The sequence below is a fragment of the Ictalurus furcatus genome, chromosome 4 (assembly GCF_023375685.1).
Source record: "Ictalurus furcatus strain D&B chromosome 4, Billie_1.0, whole genome shotgun sequence".
In the NCBI taxonomy this organism is placed as follows: Eukaryota; Metazoa; Chordata; class Actinopteri; order Siluriformes; family Ictaluridae; genus Ictalurus; species Ictalurus furcatus.
This window is the reverse complement of record NC_071258.1, coordinates 10,397,683-10,422,983: the sequence shown is the minus strand read 5'-3', so window position 1 is coordinate 10,422,983 and position 25,301 is coordinate 10,397,683. Positions and strand designations below refer to the sequence as shown.

The following is a 25,301-nucleotide window of genomic DNA, read 5'->3' as shown; positions in this document are numbered from 1 at the left end:
CATGTCAAAAGCAACTGTTAAAATAAAATGATGCATGGGGGAAAAGTGACTGGATAAAAAGACTATAATCCTGGCACCAATATGCCAGTATGGCTGGTACTTAATCATGCAATGAGATATATATATATATATATATATATATATATATATATATATATATATATATATATATAATATTATATTATATTATAATATAATATAATATAATATTATTATTTTACAGAAAATCAGGGCACACTGGACTGAAAACCAAAACTGGAAAACAAGTGCTAGAGGTTTTTCATATTATGATTAGTTCACTTTATGTACCATTGCATAAATTTGAATAATTTGTTTAGCATTTTGTGCTACTGAAAATGAAAAGGATTCATTTAATTAATGTTTTCTACAAGGCAATATAAAAAACAGTCTATTATTAGCAAGTCTGTCCTTTCAGTAAGACATTGCTCCACAAAACCAAGCTTACAGTAAATAAAACAAATAAAATCTAAAATGTTATGCATGGTCTGCATATTGACCAGAACGTCATGCCTTCAGGTGGTGTATTAAATCTTTGGATGAAACTTTTTCTTTCAGAGTATTTGGCATTTTTTTACACTTTTAGTTCATCCATGTATGTGCTACACATCATTTTGTATGCTACCCCTAGGTCAAATTATTCGTAAACATGGAATTAGCTTCCACTGTTATGCTGATGATACACAGTTGTATGTTTCAGCGAAGCCAGAGGACAGACAGAAGCTTAGTAAAGCTGAGGATTGTGTAAAGGACATTAGACATTGGATGTTAACTAACTTCCTTCTACTTAATTCTGATAAAACAGAAATACTTTTATTAGGCCCACGTGTAGCTAGAAGTAATCTTTCTGATCACATGGTTACTCTGGATGGTCTTTCTGTTTCATCATGTGCAGCAGTTAAAGACCTTGGAGTGATTATTGACTCCAGCCTATCATTTGATGCTCATGTAGATAATATTACTAGGATAGCCTTCTTTCATCTCAGAAATATTTCTAAAATAAGAAACATATTGTCACTACATGATGCGGAAATACTAGTTCATGCATTCGTCACCTCTAGATTAGATTACTGTAATGCCTTACTGTCTGGATGTTCCAGTAGGAATATAAATAAGCTCCAGTTAATCCAGTATGCAGCTGCTAGAGTCCTAACTAGAACTAGAAGGTACGACCATATCACACCGATATTATCAATACTGCATTGGCTCCCAGTAAAATCTCGCATTAACTATAAAATACTTTTATTAACCTATAAAGCACTAAATGGTCTCGCCCCACAATATCTAAGCGACCTTTTGGTTTTATATAATCCGCCACGCCTACTTAGATCAAAAGATGCAGGCTATTTGACGGTACCTCGAATAGTGAAGGCTACAGCAGGGGGAAGAGCTTTCTCTTATAGAGCCCCACAGTTATGGAACAGTCTTCCTATTAGTGTTCGGGACTCAGACACAGTCTCAGTGTTTAAGTCTAGGCTTAAAACGTATTTGTTTACTCAAGCCTACCCTGACTAGATTCTGTTCTACTACTTCGCAGTCATAATAATCTTTTTTCTCCCTCTCTCCTTTCGCCGAGCCCCACATGAATTTATGGAGATACTAGAGATCCAGATCCTTTCTGCCTCTGGATGGAGCTCAAATCTTCTTTAATTCCAGACTGCTGGGACTACGGCTGCTCCTAAGGCCATACAGACTTCATATAAATCCATAATGAACTTTTTCACACTATCTGTTGTTACCCAGATGAGGATGGGTTCCCTTCTGAGTCGGGTTCCTCTCAAGGTTTCTTCCTCTTAAAACATCTTAGGGAGTTTTTCCTTGCCACCGTCGCCACTCAGTGGCTTGCTCAGTTGGGATAAATTCGCACCTTTAATATCTGTATACCATGTTGATATTTCTGTAAAGCTGCTTTGAGACAATGTCTATTGTAAAAAGCGCTATACAAATAAAATTGAATTGAATTGAATTGTAGATGGTGAATAAGAATATTAAAGATCAGCTCCAGACAGAACAAACTACTAACTATCAAGTGCGAGTGCTTCCAAGTTGAGTTAAAAGTTAAAAGCAATTCTAATAAGCTAACAGAGTAGGAAATACAAGCTAGCTACCATTCATTCACCCACACTACTGTCACTATCATTATACTACTCTGGAACAGCAAGAACAAGTTTATTTCAACATGCAGAGACCTGTACTCTGTGTGTTTGAGTATATCGCAGACGTTTGAAAGAAACACCAAGTGCATCTTCCCAGGACCAAACTGACAGAACTGAATGTAATTAACTATTTTCTTCTCTATTATCTTGCTAGAAAATATAAAATAAAGCTAAAGCACATGATATACACAGCCACATCATGTTTACTCTGATTGTTTATATATATATAAATATTATAATAATACAATCAGAGTAAACATGATGTGGCTGTGTGTGTGTATGTGTATATATATGTATGTGTGTGTAATATATATATATATATATATATATATATATATATATATATATATATATATATATATATATATATAATATATATATATATATGTATGTATGTATGTATGTATGTGTATATGTATGTGTGTGTAACATTATATTATATTATTAATATATATTATTATATTATTATTTCATTATATTAAATCATTTTATTTTATTACCAGATCTGGCAACCTTTATGCATTTTGCATAGGAGTGACACATGTAACATCAGAATACACTAGTATGAGTTATCACTTAAAGAATATGGCCAAAGAGCAGTACTTTTCTCTACAATAAAATGGCAGATAAGGGGGGTGTGCTTGTTCAACAGGAACACACAGTATGTGTCATGTTCAGGTGTCCACAAACTTTTGGCCATACAGTGTATTTCAGTATAAATATATTTAATGTGTTTTAGGGTAGCGTTGACTATAAAAGAATCTATTCCATGTTTCTTATATAAGGACAGTTGTGGATGTCTGCTCATGAACATTATTGAAATTCCTACCCCTGGCCTCTACAGATTTGATGTGTATCTTTTCTCCCCTTCAAGCTGGCTGTCTGGTATTGGTCAGTATTTACATTGGAGTACTTTTATTAAATTCAAATATTTGACTTTGAGATTATGAAAGTGAATTGCAAACTAAACATGCTAGTGAACAGTTTGTATCAGTTCATAACAGTATAAGACTATGAAAGACCTCAATTGAGAATGAAATGCACAACTTCTTCAGCATTCTTCAGAAGCTGTGGCTTCAGCAGCTGTCACAAAGCATCTCATAGCTCTTTGTACCTTCAGGACATATTTAAATTAGAATGTGCTTATTTGGCTTCAGACAGTCGTTTCAAACCTTCCATGCAGACAGCAGGGAAACAGGTTACCTTTATGTTTGTGAACAGTCTGTATCTGTTTCAACTGCTATGGACTGACGGTTTTCCCTAAGACCTGATATCAAGTGTTAGTATATTAAAGCAAATATGTCTATGATGCATTATTTTAATGTAATAGATGATCATCACATCAGTTAGCAAACAGATGAATCACCGTTGCCAGGTAGTTAGCGGTAGTATTAGTTAGCCAGCTAGTTCTATTGAGTGGGAATCAGTTTTGTGTTAATTTTACAATTCTGTCAACTAACCTTAAAAACAATCATACATAATTGCATATTCATTTGGTACTTCAGTTTCTGCTAAAGAAGCAAACATAATTTAGCAATGCTAGCTACCTTTTAGAGAAATTATATCTGTCAGCTCACTAGCTGGCTTAGATTAGCTAGTAGGCCTATAAATGTTAACATGGAGTTTACAACAGAAATTCTCACAAGTCACTTTATGCAACTTTCAAGTCTGCACTGCAGTCATGAACTTTATTTAAGATAAAAAAACTTGTTAACTGTAAGCATTTTATAGCGTATACGTAAAACATTGCTATATTATTTCTAAGGAATACATTGCAGTCCACATTGAACATGGTACAGCCATATTCTCATTTCATTTCTGAAAAAAATGTCCACACACTTCCTCATTTGCATGCATGTATTAAAAACAATAGCAAGTTATTGGGTGTTGCAATAAACTACTGTACACAAATGTAAATTTTTTTGTTTTTGTTTTTTTAAAGAGGTTTTATTCACTTACTAAAGTATGTTAAGTTTAAGGCTTCTAATAGTGTTTGCTCATGTTTTTAGCCAGATTGTAATTTCAGGAATACTTGTAACAAGTCAGAGCAAGTCCAAATTTGAGCTGCTAGCTCGACTTCTCATGCTTAATTTAAATATACACGACTGGAATAAATGCTTGGGGCAGAATTTTCTTCCAGAAAAAGTTTGCTATATCCTCTTGCCACTGCATACCACTTTTCAAAGTCATCCCATCTAATATGCCGCTGACACAGTTTGGACGTTTGCAGATTCCACTGTCCTTGATTTTTGCAAATTGCAGCCATCTTGCTCTAATGAACAAATCTTCTTAAAAAAAAAAAAAGCTGCAGATTTCTGGGACATCTAAAAATGAATTTCTAATGCCTTTTAAAAGAACTCTCATAGTTGTTGCACTTTAATAAGATTTCAGTGTATATATAAATAAAATGTATGGCAACAAAACCAGCAATATTATCGACTTTATGTTAAATTTGACCATTATAACAAGTTTATAATATGAAAGACAATGAAAAAATACTCAGTAAAAGTGCAGTGTTCTTTTTACTGGAGGAAACTATTTTTAATATAATAAAAATATTTTACATAATTAAAATATAATTGAATGTAGTATTAATCACATAATTAACTGTATCTATCTATATTTGTCCAGCGATATGGCTAAATGCATTTTTTTTTTTTTTAACTTTAGAATTTCAGAGATCTACTGTATCTGCTGACAGTGCATTACTGACGCATTTCCCTGCCTAAAAACAGCAGCATTATGATAGGCTGTTTAAAATGCCTCCCAAAACCAGACAAAATTTTGTTAACTTAAAGTAAGAATTATATAATTGATAGATATTTTCTGATATTGTCTTTCATTGTCCCATTAAAACTAAGTGGCCAGTTAAAACATGGAGAGTTAAAACATCTTACTTCCACAATCTACTCCAGTTGCTGAATAGATTTTAGAGAACACTTTAAGCCAGGATCATTCTCATTTGAATGATTTAAAAACTTTTAATGAGACAGAATATGTACACGGGTGGCAACAGGTACTGTTGAAGCCTCATAGCACTGGGTTTGATCTGGAGCTTGGGTTACTATCTGTGTGCAGGTTCTGTGCATGTTCTCCCCGTTTTTGTGTGGGATTCCTCTGGGTTCACTGGTTTCCTCTCAGCCTCCAAAAACATGCCAATAGGTGCATTAGCTGTGCTAAATTGCCACTGCATGCTGCCCTGTGATTGCCTGGAATCCCATCCAGGGTATATTCTCATCTCATGCCCAGGGTTCCCTGGATAGGCTCTGGATCAATAATGACCCTGACCAGGATAAAGCACTTTAAAAGTACTGAAGATGAATGAATGAATGAATGAAGGAAGGAAGGAATGAATGTGCACACAATAAATATACAGATGACATATACATGGAATCTAACTTGACAGAAAAATGGGATGCTTTGTGTGGAATATTGTAGGCAGTTATAACTAGATTAAAAGTGTCAATTTGAAACGCATTTTATTAAAACGTAATCCAAATTGTGTTAATTTTAGAATATTAAGATTTAAGGTACCATTAACTAACTATACCTGATCGAGCATATTTGTGTTTTTAAAAAAATGAATGCTTTTTGACATCTTTACTCTGGGTAATATAAAATAATGTGGGCAAATAGCGGGTTGTCTGCTGAGTTGGCGTGTTTTTAAAGAGCAGACCGGTTTTATGACAGCTTCTTTAATTTCCTATATATGGTTGGCCCACTGTGTATGGGTATGCTTGTGTGTGTGAGAATGTGTAATATAACTATAATCCCTTAAGGCATGTAGGACAAAATGAAATGGCAAACATAGACCTCTCTGCTAGAGCAAGCTATTTAAAACTGGTGCATAAGATTTATTTTGTGTTTTAAAAAAATGGAAGCATCATCACTGATTTAGGAATTAGGTCATAATGCGCCAACATTAGGCAGAAAGGACGTCAGGCTAGTGTCAGTGTTAGGTGTTCCGACAGATACGTTAACAGAATAGAGAAGATCCGGTAAACCAAACAGGGGCCGTTTGTACATATTGTTATCCAGTTGTTCTTGTATCAAGCAACAGCAATTCAATCAAAGCAAGTCCTTGTCTTTGCTATTTGTTTTAGCTAGCAGGGTAACATTAACCAGTTAGCAGTATGTGTTTGGCCTGATTTTTGTGTTTTGACCTTGTGTATATTGCACAAAGTTCCTTTGGTGTGTGTATTTGGTAAATAAATGGTAAATGGCACACTTATATAGCGCTTTTATCCAGAGCACTTTACACTGTGTCTCATTCACCCATTCACACACACACTCACACACTCACACACCAATGGTAGCAGAGCTGCCATGCAAGGCACTGACTTGCCATCAGGAGCAACTTGGGGTTTAGTGTCTTGCCCAAGGACACTTCAGCATGTGGAGTCATGCGGGCTGGGAATCGAACCACCAGCCCTACGATTAGAGGACAACCCGCTCTACAAACTGAGCCACAGCCGACCAGCCGTATTTGTTTTTAATTTTTTTTGTAATTTGTGTCTTTTATTCTCTGCAAGCGAGCTAATGGCATATTATAACCCTCTGTGAACAAATTCTAATGATTTATTGTTTGCGTATGTAACTAGCTAGTTTTCATAATATTGCATCATTACTTGTAGATAATAGTGATTTAGTATATATTATAAGGTTTGCAATGCAGCCATAAATATAGGGTGTCTGAAAAGTCAGGAACCAATGAGAGTAAAACTACATATACTTTTGTATTTATTATTGTATTGTATTTTATTATCTTAATTGTATTATTTTTTATTTTATTAAATACAACATATGCTCTTCATGTTCACCCTTACACTCTAGACATTGGACATTTGGGCATGGACATTTGGACATTGGCAGCAGTAGCTCAGTGGTTAAGATGTTGGGTTACTTAGGAAGGTTGTGAGTTCAAATCCCAGCATTGCCAAGCTGTCACTGCTGGGCCCTTGAGCAAGGCCCTTACCTACACCTGCTCAGTTGTATGAATTAGATAAATGTAAGTCGCTCTGAATAAGGGCATCTGCCGAATTCTTTAAATATGCACCTTTTCTCAGCTGTTGCAGTCTTTTTGCGGCTTATGCTCAACATATTCAAGTTCAAGTTCACTTTATTGTCATTTCAACTGTATACAGCTGGTACAGTACACAGTGCAACGAAATAACGTTCCTCCAGGACCATGGTGCTACATAAAACAACACACTAACCGCATGAGACAACATAGAACTAAATAAGATCTACAAACATTTTTAAATAAAGTGCACGTGCAAACGTGTGCTAACAACACAGGACAGTACAACACTACTAAAACAAGACAATAGGCACAGTAATTGACCGTGTAGCACCGACCAGTACACAGTTTTAGTGTGGAAGTGTCCGATAAAACAGGTAGTGCAAAAGATAGGTGCCAAAGAGTAACAAAATAATTAAAAAATAATATAGATATAAACATAACATGCTATAAACATAACATCTAATTGCCATTGATTACTGACTTTTCTGACACCCTGTACTTCTTATATTTGTATGGCATTCCACTGACAAGCATTATAATAATTCCTATGGGGATAGTCAGGAGCGGCCTGAAACATAGTTGATTGCAATAACATTTTTCTACCAGAGACTGGGGTGTAGCCAGATCTTTTACAGTGGTTTGGGCAGGTTTTTCCCCCAATATATTGGGGTGGCAATCTAGGGTTTGGTAAAAATCTGTACCAATAGACAATGATAATATTTATAATAATATTTCTATCTCTATCTGTGTATGGCCTGTGTAGGTTCCCCATTGAACATAAAACGCAGACACTTAAGCAACATTTGTTTGTCCTCTAGCAAGCTACATAAAAGCCATAGTCTACATAAGATTAATCTGCATCTTTTGATGTACACTAGCTTTATGAATTCAATTTCATTGACTAATGGCAGCTAATAATGAACTGAAGAAATCCAATGTTATGCCTTCAAATAATTAATATCATTAATGTAAAAAAAAAATGTTTGACCAGTGTTTGCTCATCTATTTGTTTGTTGTGGTCTGTGGGGCCTGTGAATAGTTCACTTCTGTGTTAGCTAGCTCTTAACTATGCCCATGACCAGAAAGGACTCACATCTCCAAAGTTTCATACTATTGCATAATTTGGTGTTGTCAGTGTTGTTTTCCTATCATTCTGCATCAAAATAAGGTTGATATGCATAAAATACCTGTACTCTATCATAAGGGACTGACTCTGTAGAGGTTTATGCTCATATGTTTGTGTTTCCTAATCATAATAGATCTAGACCTATGTTACTTGATTGCAACGAACATTGATACTATTATGGATACCATAAATTGATGTATTACTACTATATTTGTTAGTTTACTTTGACTTGCCATTTGACATGACACACCTGCAACTTCACATCCATTTAAGTTTTCAAAAAAAAAAATGGAGTTGTATTCCAAGTGAAGTACGCACTCAGCTCTTCCCAAGAGGGGACAAAGACTTTAAAGGGCGAACCTTTATGAGACTATATAATATTATCATGCAGTAAGCAGTACAGGTATGCTCTTGGAGGGCTCCAGCAGGCCTCAGTCCCATCAGTCACTGGCTACATGTTCAGCCCACGCTCAAGCTCAAGTAACACATAGAGCCCCTCTGCTGAGTCAAAATGATGAATCACACAAGCGCAGATAAGCAATTACAGCACAATTTAAAGTTCAGCTGCTCGCAACTTATCGCCTGACTCTAGGAAGAATGTGAAGAATAATAAGAGGAGACTCCAAAAGAAAATAAAAGTCCCAAATGACTGACTCAGTGGAAAAGCCTCTCAGGAACGCGCTATGATCCACTGGACTTTCTGACCCACTCTTTCATCCAAGTGGACGAATGGCAGAGCATAAACCTCACGGGCATCTTTGCTCATGTGTCCTACAACAGCCTTCTCTGTCTGAAAAGAGAATGGTACGTACGGCGGGGTCGGAACAGAGCGCTGCTGCGTGACCCAGATTACTGATAAGTGGATGGCTGTGCCTGTTTATGAACTGCATGCTGCAGCAGGGAATTGAGAAGCCTGAGTTTTACTGGATCATCGATGGGTGATGTAGCTGTAGGGGGAGTGTTACTGCATGAGACAGTGATTTCCATTGTGGTTTTGTTTGATTTTTCCAGGAAGAGGTGCTGTCTGTGTCCCCCGGGCTGGCCATAACGTGGACATTTAGCTCAATGTCATGCTGGCACACAGAGAGTGCTTATGTCACAGTCATTACCCAGCAGCCATAGAGAGGAATTGTTTCCTCATTCGAGGATATATGCGTGTGTGTGTGTGAGAGAGAGAGAGAATTCTGCCCATTCATCCACAACTTGCTTGTCAATAAAGCAGTCTCCAGTTAAATGTCAAGTAGGAAGTCCGGTGTTCTTTTTCATATGGAGAATAATGAGACACTTATAGAATAAACTTATGCTCGTAATAAAAATGTGTGCTGTTTGACCTTTTCAGGATGTTTGACCTTTTGATGATATTCCTTAATGCTTATTTGGAAACATCAAGGTTACATATTTCATCCATCTTTTTGCCAAACCACTTATCTTACACAGGGTCGCGGTGGAGCCTGGAGCCTGTCCCAAGGAACTCTGGGCACAATGGCGGGGACACCCTGGATGGTGTGCCAAGCCATCGCAGGGCACAATCGCACACACATTCACACACCCGTTCACACTCTATGGACAATTTTGAAATGCCAATCAGCCTACAGTGCATGTTTTTGGACTCAGGGAGGAAACCGGAGTACCCAGAGGAAACCCTCAAAGCATGGGGAGAACATTCAAACACCATGCACACAGGGCAAAGGCTGGGTGCGAGCCCACAATGCCAGAGGTAAATGGTAAATGGTCTGCACTTATATAGCGCTTTTATCCAAAACGCTTTACACTGTGTTTCATTCACCCATTCTCACACACACACACACACACCCCCAATGCAAGGCGTGTGAGACTCCTTGCCATGCAAGGTGCTAACTTGCCATCAGGAACAACTTGGGGTTCAGCGTCTTGCCCAAGGACACTTCGGCATGTGGAGTCACGTGGGCCGGGAATCGAACCGCCAACCCTACGATTAGTGGACAACCCGCTCTGCCACCTGAGCCACAGCCGCCCCAGAGGTGTGAGGTAAACGTGCTAACCGCTGAGCCACCGTGCCCCCCTACATATTTCATATTTAATATAATACATTCTCAGCAGGACACCAGGGTTCTCATTTTTCCTAAATGTACATAGAACATTCTAATTCTGTGTATAAGAAGAGCCAGTACACACTAGAAAATTGGTATTTATCACACATGCACACCTGTACACAGTGGATGATGATAAATTCTACACTTTTTAACAATTGCTATGTTCAAGCAAATAGGTTTACATAAACTGTAGAAACACTCCCAAATCATCATATATGGTAAACTACAGTATTTCCCTTTAAATGGGTGATCTTATGACCACATTTGTGCAATTGATTGTACCAATCACATTATGAAAACTTGTTTTGGCATGAAAACTCTCCATTATTGTTGTATTAGGAAATGTAATATATTTTGGCATAAGTGATATGAATGCAAGGGGGGGCACAGTGGCTTAATGGTTAGCACGTTTGCCTCGCACCTCCCGGGGTTGGTGGTTCGAATCCAACATCCACCCTGAGTCCATCAAGTTTGTATGTTCTCTCCAGACTTTAGGTGTTTCTTCTGGGTACTCCAGTTTCCTCCCCAAGTCCAAAGACATGCTTTGTAGGCTTTGGCATTTCCAAATTGTCCGTAATGTGTGCGATTGTGCCCTGCGATGAGTTGGAACCCTGTCCAAGGTGTCCCCAGCCTTGTGTCCAGAGTTCCCTGGGAAAGTTCCCACGCTCCCCCGTGACCTTGTGTAGGATAAGCAGTACAGAAAATGGATATGAATAAATATACAGGGTGTCCCAAAAAGTCTCTATACATAGGGGACTATGTATGCCAGCACCACATCAGTTGTGCCTTCATCAGTGGATATTTGTGGAGGACCACTTCTCAGTTGGAAGTGTCACTTGGCAACACTTCCAGTTTTTTAAAAATTTGTTAATAAGTTTGGCAGCAGTCTCGTGTGTGTGATGTGCTTGCCATGTTTCCTGTTAAAGTCCATCGCAACCTTGCGACAGCTTCCCGATACAGCCACGAGAATGATTTCAATACGTTCTTCTTTTGGCAAAGGCATTCTTAAAGGCTATCTGAAAAAATATATAATATAAACTAAGTATGAAAAATTTTGGAAGGCATTTTGCTAAAAAGTGTTAATTTCCCCTATGTATGGAGACTTTTGGGACACCCTGCAGAACGCCATGATTCACCTCATAATTGGTTGGGAAATGCTCTCATGGTTGGGAAATTTCTCATTGAAATGTGCCCATAGCTAAAAACCTTTCAGTAGAAGGGTCCTGAGTGTACATAGGATGCTATTGGCCTCTCCAAAAATGGGGTGACGTTCTGGCAGATCAGCTAAAATTGCACTGGGTAAAATGAAATCAACAGATGAGTCACTTATCCCTCTCAGCAAAGATGCCCCTGTGTTTCTTTACCTGTGCAAAGCTGCATGCGTCAAATCTTCAAGCAATGCATCATCTCATTCAGTCTTTAGGTATGCATTTTATGTGGTTATAATTTACATATCATCTGATCACCAATCTGCACCTTGTTGTGAGCACCATAGTCAGCAAGTTCTCTGTCAGTTATGCTGACATGATTGACGAGCGTTTCATAAGAAGTTTACCTGCAGCTATGCTTTTCTCCACAATTCTGCATACATGTAGTCAGGAGTAGTTCTAAATATACGCACATTCCCATGCACAAAAACTTGATGAATCACAGTCTGTGTCAGATCATGTTGTAAAATGACATGAATTAGTTGACTAAAGCCAAAAAGTTCCTATGGCAGTTTTTCAACACCGCTTTTACAACCGAAAAAAATTCCGAAAAAGTTGGGACAGTATGGAAAATGTTAATAAAAACAAAGAGGAATGATTTGTAAATGTACTTTGACTTGTATTTAAACAAAAAAAGGTATAAAGACAATGTATATGATGTTTTACCTAATCAACTGCATAGTTTTTTGAAGATAAACATTTATTTTGAAATTGATGCATTCAGTCTGTTCCAAAGAAGTTGGGACAGAGGCAATTTAGGACTAATAGCGATGTGACAAGTTGAAATAAGAAGGTGATGTCAAACAGGTGAGGCAATCGTCTAATCATAGTATATAAGGAGCCTCCAAAAAAGGCATAGTTCTTCAAGAGCAAGGATGGGTCGAGGCTCACCAATCTGCCAACAGATGCGTCAGTGAATAATCCAGCACTTTGAGAACAACATTCCTCAAAGACAAATTGGTAGGATGTTGGGTATTTCACCTTCTAGAGTGCATTTTCCATACTGTCCCAAATTTTTCGGAATTGGGGTTGTATTTAACTCATACTGGCTTTGATTGGCAGCACATATTATAGAAATGATTGATGCCTCTATTACCTTTTTGTGTTTTATTTTAACAGGAAATGTCCACTTTATAGTATCCCAAGTCTTCTTTTAGTCTGTCCTTTATTCAAGTGCTTGGTTTGCCTTTCTATATCTCTATTTGACTTGTGGGATTTTTGAAAGATCTGAAATGTCATCATGATTCATGTCTTTAATGTAAACAGACACCATGCAGTCAACAATACGCTCCAAATATATCCAACTTTCTGATCACTTAACAATTCCCTATTGCTAAAGGGCTTGTGGTTGGCCTTTCTTGGAGATGTATAGTGAATGTAGACATGGCATGGCTGCACCCTCCTCCCCTTCTGTCTCCCTTTTCACTAAGACAGGCTTCCTGGTTGCTATACATATGGTCTCCATCTGCTCTGGCCTCTGAAAGATAGCATTTTTTCAAAAGATAGTTGGCTTTATAAGTATGTGTGATTTAACCTATTAGAAACACATAATCCCTTGGCTCCTCTTTGTGAGTATGCTAGATGACTTGATTGTAGCATGTGGGCTGATACTGGAGGATGTTTAAAAGTAGCGTAGGAAAGACCATCGCAGTACAGATTTCGCACTCCCTAGTAGTGTCATTAAAATACCAGTTTACACTGTCGTTTTTTCATGTGTGATTTTAGCTGAGTGTGCTTCTGGTGACAGAGTTGGACAAGCCCATTGGTGTGATGGCAGTAGGTGCGGTAGATTGGGTGTCGTTTTACATGATGTTGATGAAGTTACAAATGAAGTGAGGACGTATAATACCCAGTTGGGGGCTGGCCTCTGTAAAAAAGCCTGAGAGGTGTTTTTCCATGCATGCAGACAGACAGCAAGTGTGTGTGTGTGTGTGTGTGTGTGTGTGTGTGTGGCAGACTTGGCTCCACTTCCCTTCAAAATAGATTTAAATATATAGTGTGAACCGCAGTGAGGTCAGTGGCTGATCTGCACTCAGCCTGGGAACACTGGGAAATGTTCCTGTCTCGCCCAACAGCTCTTCTCCTGCATGTTGGACTGTCGCATAGCACAGGCTTGCATTCAGCCAAGAGGTGTGTGTACAGCCAAGCTAACACTAGAGCACAAGATGTAGTACAGTGCAATACATTTCTGCCCCCATATAAATCACATTTTTGAGGGTCTTGTCCAATCCAACAGGTTTGAAAGGATATAATATATATATCCTTTTGCATTCTTGTCAAAAGCTCAGGCATGTTGTTCATTATATATTGCCAGTCTCAGTTACTCTTTGACATTGTTGTGGGGCATGGGATCCCCACACAATCCAGCACAGTCTCCAGCTGGTTCACACATGTTTATTCATGTGATAGGTGGTCCATATCTTTGTATAGCCTGCATCTAATGAACCATAGTCCACATTTCTTGGCAGGCTAAACATATAGGGTTGATTTTATAGGAATTTATCCGCTGTAATTTGGAGATCCTTTAAAATACTGATTGCCAGTAGTTTTTTTTTGGCTGATGTTTGTAAAAGGTCAGTATGTTCCACAGATTGACAGAGCAGTTCGAGGTAGACCAAAAGGTTTATTTAAAAAGCAAACTCCAGCCTATTATTACACCTATCACTTTTATAAAAACTGACCTTTACTGTAATGTGGGATCTAGACCAGAGGTCAAGACAGAGAAAAGAACTGTGAATCATTTCTGTGAGAACATCTTTCCCTGACCTGCAGGTAGTAGTAGGAGGACTTGTATTAGAGTATTGATATATACCAACCATATGTTCTGTATAGATCATCACCTTCAAGTGTTCAACAAATGTTAATCTTCATAAAGTCAATATATTTTAAAACTAATTCTGTCTTTTTGAGTGAACAATGATTTATAAAAAAAATATGTTGCTATTTGACAGATATAAGCTGATATTCCATTGATTTACTCTCCTGTTTATATATTGTGCATATACCTGTCAGGATAATGACATTATTGACTTATCGTACAATATATGGACATGACCTTGATCATTTTTGCTGACCTCGATATTGTCCGTAGTGTTTACATGCGTGTTGGTATACATAAGAATGAAAGTCACCAAAACCAACACTGCTCTAGGGCTGTCATGAATGCAACAAGATGTGTAGCAAGCACCAGAACCAATTTTAATTCAAACATACTGTTGAAAAAATCACCAGCAAGATATTAACAATGCACCAAAATTGTTTTTTTAATGAAGAAAAATAAAGAAAGAATAGTTCTAATGTTTCAAATAATCCAGTTATAGTAATTAATGTCAGGGATTGAGCCGCTTAAGCTGCGTGAGCTGAAGCTGAACAGTGAATGGAGAGCGGGAAGCTGAAATGCTTTACTAGCAGGTTAATTAACTCACCCAAACGCATCCTATAACACATTAATTGGACATATACACAACATAAACCTAATGTACCTTCCTTCTGCACAAAATGACGCAAATGCACAAGTGAACTTGAACTTAAGTAACGCGTTGTGAATACACTCTTTCCGTAACAATGCACTAAAACACAGAAAATGAATAACTAAAGCATAAAGAATTCACAATATTGTATTACAATAGTGTACTCATTACTCAGAAGATCAGGTTTTCAAGGGCAGATTTTACATGTTTTTGTTGATACATGTTTAAGTTAATCTATAAATGTGTGAATATTTGGTTTCATTTTTGCATTGTTTCATCAAATAAAGATCTCACTGACTAATATTGAATGCCATTTCTGAAATAATGTCTTTTAGAATTTGAATATAATTCAAATTTTCAAACTATTTATGTGAAAATTAGAATTATTGCATCAAATAGTCTTAAAATGACAATAATATTGTTTATTGTCACAATATATCATCCAACAAAAGTAGTTAATGTGACAGGCCTAGCTGCGCAATCAAGGGGCAGTTAGCTTCCATAGTCATTATTGCACCTAGTGGTCAAAAATGGGAACTGCAGCATGTGCTAACAGAGGCCCATTGGGACAGGAATCACTGCAGGAGTCAAAACACAGGCAGACTATATCATGTAAGGAATAACACATAATAGACCATGCTGTTATATGAAAATAATGCACGCCAGGGGGGTTTCCCCAACTGGAAAGCCTAACCTCCTCTGTCCTGAAGACTCTGTGGAAAGGGCCGGTGTGGGTGCAGGTTTTCATTCCAACCAAGCAGGATCCACACCTGAGTCTATTGAAAGCCAAGATCAACTGATTAAACAGGTGGAATCAGGTGTGGCTCCTGCTTGATTGGAATGAAAACCTGCACCCCCACCGGCCCTTTGCGGATGAGATTGGACACCCCTGTTCTAACCATTCAGATTCAATAATTCAAGTGTGCTGTGGTATAAACAAGAATAATCCACAATCATAAACATGAGAGTGGTCAAAACCAGGAACTCACATGAGAAACAAGTGAACAACAGAACGAAAGAACTGGAAATTCACATACCCATACACTCACTGAGCACTTTATTTATTATCATTCATGCAATTATCTAATCAGTCAATCGTGTGGCAGCAGTACAATGCATTAAATCATGCAGATACAGGCCAGCAGCTTCAGATAATGTTCACATGAATCATAAGATGGGGAAAAAATGTGAGTTCAGTGATTTTGACCGTGGCATGATTGTTGGTGCCAGATGGACTGGTTTGAGTATTTCTATGCTGCTGAACTGCTGATCTCCTTTGATATTCACGCACAACAGTCTCTAGATTTTACTAGATTTTTTTTAGAATGCCACAATAAAGAAAAAACATCCAGTGAGCGGAAGTTCTGCAGATGGAAGCGCCTTGCTGATGAGAGAGGTCAACAGAGAATGGCCAGACTGGTTTGAGCTGACAGAAAGGGTACAGTAATTCAGATAACCACTCTGGGCAATTGTGATGAGCAGAAAAACATCTCAGAATGTACAACATGTTGAAACTTGAGGCGGATGGGCTACAACAGCAGGAGACCATGTCGGGTTCCACGTCTGTCAACCAAGAACAGAAAGCTGAAGATGCAGTGGGCACAGGCTCACCAAAACTGGACAGTTAAAAACTAGAAAAACATAGCAGGGTCTGATGAATCTTGATTTCTGCTGAGGCACACAGATGTTAGGGTCAGAATTTTTGCACAAACAGCATGAATCCATTGACCCTACGTGCCTTGTGTCAACAGTACAGGCTGGTGGAAGTGGTGTAATGTGTGTGGAATGTTTTCTTGACACACTTTGGGCCCATTAATACCAATCAATCATTGCTTGAATGCCCCAACCTATGTGAGTATTGTTGCTGACAATGTGCAGCAATGTCATGGCCACAATCATGGCCACAATTTACCTTCTAAAGGCTACTTCCAGCATTATAATGCACCATGTCACAAAGCAAAGTCACTTCAAACTGGTTTCATGAACATGACAATGAGTTCAGTGTTCTACAGCAGTTTTCCCAGTCACCGGAGGATCTGAGTCCAGTAGAACACCTTTTCGATGTGGTAGAACGGGAGATTGGCAGCATGAAAGTGCACCTGGAAAATATGCAGGAATTGCGTGATATAATCCTGCCAACATGGACGAGAATCTCAAAGGAATGTTTCCAACATCTTGTGGAATCCATGCCACAAAGAATTGAGGCAATGGGAGTCCCTACAAAGTATTAGATTAGTGACTTTCCATCCAAAAAGGCCCTACCCAGTATTAGTATAGTGTTCCTCATAAAGTGCCTGGGAAGTGCATACCATGACAAGATTTCACAATGAAACAAAGACACAGAAGAGCGTAAATAGGCAAAATAATGAGGAACTAACACGAAACAGATGCTCACAATCACAACACAATAGAGCCATAAACCAATGATGAGACAAGGGTGGAGACAAGACTCAAATCAAAACAAAGCGTGACAGGAACTCAAAACAAAGCATGCTATGCTATGCAATGCTATCTGCGCTGGGTGCCATGACATATGCCGAGACTTACAGGGCACACTGAGAGAGGAATTCGTCACATGATTATGCAGAATGAGACATTTCAATTTGCTGTTATGTTATACTCACTACTACCTGTATGCCTTGGGCATAGACAACGAGTCACAAATCAATTCTCCTTCAATTGAAGTGTTCCGCTTCAGGCTGTCTCTCTATTTTTCTCTGTTACACCACAGTCAATGAGACTCCATTCTTCCAAAGACCCAATTATTCAGTGGAAGCGCTATTATGGACCTCCTCAGAATAGTTGCACAGGGCCCATGGGCTGTTGTCCAGAATGAGTTCAGAAGATGGGACAGGCTTAATGCACTGTGGCAGTGCTGTTATAGTCAGAATACTCAAGAGTGGAGATAATAGTGTTTGATGATAGAACATAATTGCATATAAGGATTGATTTGGTTACCAGAGTACCATGTAAATGTTTTTTCAATGTCCATTTGTTCGTTTGATTTTGGCATATGGAAACTCATGAAAGCAGAAACCAATTAATCCTCTCCTGTCCTTTGTTCATTTATTCATGGTCTCTCTTAAAGCAAATGTTTGGAGGGCAACCTGAACTTGCCAGAGGTTGCTGTGGCTGAATTCTAAAAAGCAGCTGAAAAGAAAGAAAAATTAGGTTTTGACCAAAATTGAGTTTTTCTACCAGTAAAATACTTTGCCATCTCTACTTTTATTTTTTATTTTGCATCTCTGCTTTACTTTTATTTAGGACAGTTTATAACCTTGCCTTGACTTTCTTCTTTCAAAGAGCATGTTGTGTAAGGAGTCATTTTAACAAATGTAGAAGTAAATGCAGTCTGTCTAATGATGTCTGAAACCTTTCTGCTACGTGTAAATATTTTACGGTTTGTTCAGGTTTTTGGATAGTTACATGTTAGTCCAAAATGGACATAAGCCAAATCAATTCAGTGTGTAATCAGATACCAGCTGTCAGAATGTCTACGATATTTCTGGGCCATTACATCATCAATATGGAGAAGAGCAATTTAACCTCAGAGTGATGAGACAGAGACTGATGTGGATAAAGATGATGGTCAAATAATTTATTTCTTTTTAAACTAAATTTAAACTTGTAAGTCATAAAAATCCAGCAGTAATGTTTTTCCTAAGTAGATTAGGCTCTAAATGTAGACGTAGGTGGGGCATTTTTCTCATTGAAATTTGAATGAAATCTTTTAAAATATTTTCTCCCTTTTCGCTTTTGGGGATATCCAGACTTTATAAAAAGCTAAAACTTCACTTGTGGTTGAGACATGGGGAATATGATTTCAGTTCAGGATAGCATGTAGTTGTCAAAACATATATATATATATATATAATGTACATACATATATGTATGTATATGTATAGTAGAAAATGTTCAAACATTGAGAAGGGTTTTTGCAGGCTGCCAGACAAATGTAGGGAGAAAAACTCCCAAGGGTGATATATTAATGTCGTGATTTGTTACTTGTGCACCCATGAGACACATCAAAGTCATTAGCAAAATCTGTTTTACCAAGCACCTGTTCATCTATTTATCATTTCCTTGCTGGTAAACAAATTTTTATTAGTTGACAGTGAGCGGGCTTTACGAACAGAGAAAAATGAAGTTAGCAACTGTCTTTGTTTACTTATGAAAAGGAGCTGGATATACAGCCACGACCTTGTTCTTCATCGTCTTTGGCAAACAAGAGATCCATGCCAGGCATTTGTATGGACAACACATCAAATGTGTGCATGCCTGTGTAGACTTTACGATTTTGCGTGTCACAGCCTCCTGTAATTTGAACCGTTTACCCCAGGAGCGAGAGGGAAAGGTTGTGGGGGTGGGGGCTAAGAGAAAGCGTGTGTGAGAAATGCCAGCTGTACCACCCGCTGCTTTAAATGTTTCCGGCTGCGCTGGAGCCTAGCACCCTCATTCGTCATGGAGAGCCTTGCTGGACTCCTGGAGTGTACAAGGGTGTAAGTTCTTTCACTATACATGCTTTTTTCTTTTTTCCTTTTTTTTTTGTTTCCACTGTTTTACTTTACCTGCTTATAGTGGACAACAAGGAACTTTGAGCAGACATGGCATTCAGCATCATTATGTCAGTATAGCTAAACAAACACCTACGTTATGTAGCTTATCTAACTTTATTCATAGCGAGATAGTTATAAATGGTTACTTACTGTCTGTCAGGTGATTCTTGCTGTGTCTGAAATGATTTACTGTTCAGTATATAGTGCTTTATATTCAAGGTCATTAATTTTCATGGAGAATATCCCACACACTCTTATAATCTCATAATTCACAGTGATACACTACATGGTCAAAAGTTTGTGACACTTGACCATCACACCCATATGTGGTTCTGCCCCCAAACTGTTGCCACAAACTTGGAGGCACACAGTTGTATAGGATGTATGCTGTACCATTATAGTTTCCCTTCACTGGAACTAAGAGACCCAAACCTGTTCCAGCATGAAAATGCCCCTGTGCACAAAGCGAGGTCCATGCAGACATGGTTTGCCAAAATTGGAGTAGAAGAACTGGAGTGGCCTGCACAGAGTCCTGACCTCAACCCTATTGAACACTTTTTTGTTAAACTGGAACTCCGACTGCACCCCAAGCCTTCTCGCCTTACGTCGCCGCCTGACATCACTAATCTTGTTGTGACTGAATGAGCTCAAATTCACCCCGGCAATGTTCTGAAATCTACTCAGTTCAATTCAATTTTATTTGTATAGCGCTTTTAACAATGGGCATTGTCCCAAAGCAGCTTTACAGAAATATACACACACACACACACACACATATATATATATATATATATATATATATATATATATATATATATAATATATATATATATAAATATATATATTCAGAATATAAATTTAAAATTTATGAATTTGTCCCTAATGGGCAAGCCAGGGCGATAAAATCTAGTGGATAGCCTTCCCAGATGAGTGGAGGTTCTTATAACATGGTGGTATAACATGATGGCGTCCACAAACTTTTCGCCACATATAGTGTAGGTAGTGAAATAGTAGACATGAATTTCTCCATAATGCATTCCATTGTCTGGTTTGAATTGAGTGCACCGTCACTGAGTAAGACAACAGCCTAATAAAATGACCCTCTTCAGATTTCTCAGACTTCTTACAAATGTAAGGTGCATATAAAATGTTTTACCAAATCATCTCTATAGTAAAATTTTGCAGCTCAGTTACTTTATTGACTTAAGTTTTGATATGGGTCAAATAATTATGCGGAAAGCTACTTAGCTAATGTTTGTGTTTATATGGCAATCAAGCTCATGGAAGTAGTGAGGGAAGACTATTTGAGAAGCAGACTACGGTAGAGATTTCCATAGTTTAATAACCATGGCGCAAAAATATCTGCTTCCTGAATGAAACGGAGGAACAGTAACTGTACTGTAAATTGTCAGTGATAAAGCCATGCATGTAGAATACTGCAGTATACTGTATAATATGACTGTTTAATACAGTTGGAGCAACATCTTGTTCAGTATGATCTGCAATGTTGTGTGATTTATTTATTTTTTGAATTATTATTTTTTTATGAATGAAATGTAGCCACCTCTCACACAGACACATACACACACTGAGTTTGGCTTACATCCTCAACGGATATCCTTGATATATCAAGCTGTGTTTTGTGAGCAGTGAGGTGTGGTTATGCATCTCTAAACACCTGAAATCCCTCCCATGCCGCAGGCAAGCAACCCACCCTGACACCCCTGCCCCGTCTCTATGGCAACCATGGACTAATTCTTCAAGGCTGTATATTTTACTTAGCAAGCAAAAGATGCTGATTGAATTTCTGCTGTTCTGATTTTCAGCTCTATAAAAGATCAACACCAACATTGCAACTCAAAATGAAAGAAGCATACTGTGTGTATGTGTGTGTGTGTGTGTGTGTGTGTGTGTGTGTGTGTGAGCGCGCGCGCGCATGAGGGAGCGTGACTGATGGCAGACCATTTTCACCTCCAGCCATCTGAAATTGTGTTTACTTCACAACTATAAATGAAACGGTTCTCACCAAAAAGCTCCCTTGTTGACTGGACAAACAGTCATGGTTTTCTGTTACACAATAATTTAACACACAACTGGCTCCATCAGCAGAGCAAAGAGAATATAACAATAGAGGCAGATACAATTTTCTTATGACTAGGGTTACAGTGCCACAGTTTCATGGTTAGTCACAGTGTATGCTCGAATGATTACCTCACCGCTGATTTCAAAATGCTCTTCCAAGTATTACCGTCAGCCTGTTTTTATCTTTTCTACCTAATCAAGGATACGTGTTTAAGGATCTGCAAAGACACCTATGTACAAAGAGTTCATGATAAAGTTTCATTATAATTTATATCACAGGCTTGTACAGTATGTTTTTAAATGGTTGAATTCCACAATACTGTGAGACCAAGATATTTTGAGATTAGGTTGTAATGCCGTCATATTTTTAAACCAAATCCAAATTTTTAAAAATTTTGACGGTGATGCGAAAACCAAGTGGAGTGTCTGCCTTCAGAGGTTTAGCTTCATGTACTGATGAGTGGTGCAGAGTTTGTGTGGTAGCACGAAAAGCGGAAAAGTTTGGCAATTCAGATTGTGATCTGAAGAGGACTGATCAGCTTGAACAGTTTGTTAAGAACAAGTGATTACAATTGTATCCACTGCCAGAGACAGGCACATACTCCTCCTTACTGTAATCGCTGCGTGTTCTGAAACATAATAGCGTTTCCATTCACCTTGTCAAAGATTGCAGATGGAGAGCAGTCAGCCAAGTCTTTGAATAGCAGGCTGTCTAATGGTACAGAGCTCTTCATCTATATAGACTTACATTATAGAATCATTAGGTCTATCGTCAGTACCAGTCATTAATTCAGCTTAAAGAATGCTCTTTTAATCTCATAATTCACTGTCATACAGTATATGGTTAAACTTTTGTTGACACCTGACCATCACACCCATATGTGATTCTTCCCCAAACTGTTGCCACAATCTCCACAAACTGTCTTCCACAAACTGTTACACAATTTTATAGGTTATATGCTGTTAGTTGTACACTTCATTAGAAGGAACTAAGATACTAAGATATCTGTTCAAGCATAACAATGCCCCTGTGCACAAAGCGAGGTCCACGAAGACATGGTTTACCAAGGTTAGAGTGGAAGAAGTTGAGTGGCCTTCACAGAACCCTGACCTCAACACTTTTTTTGAAGAACTGGAATGCCGACCGGATCAATGCCTGACCTCACTAATGCTGTTTGGCTGAATGCTCAAATCCCCATCATATCATTAGGTCTTCCATCAGTATCGGTCATTAATCGAAGGTGATAAAAATCCTCAGGAACGGTGTATTTTTACATGTTTTTCATTGGCTTAGAGAGACATCTTTTATAATAATAATAACAATGACTGAGTCTCAGTGTTCACACCTGCTTCTTTGTGGTTCCCAGTAAAACATGAGACCCATACACTCTTATCTTGACTTACTACTTTAAGTGACATTCATCCGACATTTTGTGTTTGAGTACATTAGTAGGACTAATGAATTGTGACCACAAGCCATCTAATTTCAGACTTGTAATATGAAGGCCACAAGAAAGAGCGATGGCTTGGATGTCCTTCAGCATTTCTCTCAAAGGTCCTAACTCTTTCTGTCTCTCTCTTAGGTATCCTGAGTCTGCCAGACAGTTTTAACCTGCACAGAGAACAGCAGCGGTCAGGGAAGGCTGGTGATGCCTACAGTCAGGCCGAGCTGCGCACTATAGAGCAGTGTCTGCTGGCCACACGTGTGGGGAGCATCGCTGAGCTCAGTGAGTGAAAGCCATAGTCTCTTTTACAGCAGCTGAATCAAAATCTCCTGTGTTAAAAATAGTGTTTGTTCCACGTTCAGTTCCATGCCTTAAGGAAAACACTGTTTGTTAATATTTGTGCTTCTCCAGTATCTGTATGCACAAAATACAGTATTAAACTGCACCCTTTAATAGGACTAAAGCCATATAAGGACAGAGCATGTTTACATAGCTGATGCAAATCTGCTTCTCTTTTTCTGTCACTTTTTTCTCTGTGTGCGTGTCTCTCTCAAACACACTCATACACATGCAAACACCTCCTCCCACCTCTGTATATTCAAACACGTGGCCTTATTTCAGCCCACAGAGTCTTTCTACCACATCCCTTGTTTTACGAGTTACTATAAGGGCAAGATTACTGCCTATAACTCCATGACTGTGCTTAGATGCATGCTTGCCATGAAGCACATAAGGATAAAACACATTCCCTAAATACTTCACATTCCTTTGATATGAGTATTGGAGACTTCTGAGATTTATGTCAGAAAATTCTGGTTTTCTTGCTCATGCAAATATCTGAAAGCTTTAGAACTGATGTTTGAATTACTCATCTGGATTTGTATTTTGATCTTTTGCCATGTAATCTATAATATGTCATATAAAAGGAAGACACAAATTCTGGAAACCATTAGTATAATAATAATAATAATAATAATAATAATAATAATGATTATGATGATGATTAATATTATTAGCTAGAAATACTATCTGTTTTGCTCATGTTCATGTGGCAATATGACTCATAAGTGCTACAGCCTCATGCCTTGCACTGACTTCACACTTTGTGATCACAACCCATGTCTGTGTTGGTATGCATGCTGTTTGCATAAAATTGTACGCTTTTATTGCCCTGAAAAACAGTTGCTTGTCATCAGCAGGATTACATTAATGGTTGAATTATTCTTCTGTAATTGGACAGCAGAGTGCACTGTCCATTGCCTCAAAATGCCCCCTGCACTTAAAACCTCGCCAAGCCCATTTTCATACCTATAATTTCAGCACAGCATGTCTTTCAACTTCACCAGTGTCTCCTTTGTATTTTATATTTCCTTTCTCTTTTTTTCATTCTACATCTATCCATGGCTGCTGTTGTCTGTAGCCCTGAAAGGGAGTTTGATTGCGCTTGCATCTACAACACGCACATAGCAACTGTGCTGCCTGCCTTAGGGCTGTCATAGAGAAACTATCCTTGTTTGGACAGCCATCACAGAACATACTAAAATGGCAAAAGCTATTTTAAGATATTCATTACAGTGTGTTTGTTACATGAAAACAATTTTATTGTGTCCCAAGCTATTTAGGTAGTAGTAATTTTCATAATACATTGTATTTATGTCTACAGTGCCCTCCATTAATATTGGCACCCTTGGTAAATATGAGCAAAGAAAAGGCTGTGAAAAATTGTCTTTATTGTTTAACTTTTTGATCTTTTATTTAAAAAAAAAAAAAATTCACAAAAATACTCCTCTTCAGTTTACTCTACAGGTTTTCTGCCAGAAAACTTTCTGCACTGTATTCACACAGAAATTGAGTGGTACCGTAGCTGCCAAAATGGCAAGGTTACTGTGATCTCTGCCTTCTATCTCAAGGGAAGATTAAAATTAAATTTAGTCAGACATTAGTTGCAAACATCTAAGTAAAAATAAATTTAACCTGCAAGATGCACTACTAGTAATGTTGACATGCATTCTGAGATTTTCTCCTTCCTTAGTATCCATGAACAAAATATAACTGAATAATAAATTTCTCTCTCTCGGATGAGGCTTGGGATTCTGCAGGATTCTCAGGATTCACTTCTTCCATTCCGTGTTGGAAATATTAAGT

General features: G+C 38.1%; 1 protein-coding gene across 1 annotated transcript in view; it reads left to right on the top strand.

Annotated features, from left to right (window-relative positions):
* btbd11b (BTB (POZ) domain containing 11b) overlaps positions 1 to 25,301 on the top strand; it is a 73,059-nt gene that overhangs the window by 28,598 nt on the left and 19,160 nt on the right. The window contains exon 2 of the mRNA XM_053622875.1: positions 23,295 to 23,438. Coding sequence (XP_053478850.1) covers positions 23,295 to 23,438 — 144 coding nt within the window. The remainder of the gene's footprint in view (positions 1 to 23,294; positions 23,439 to 25,301) is intronic.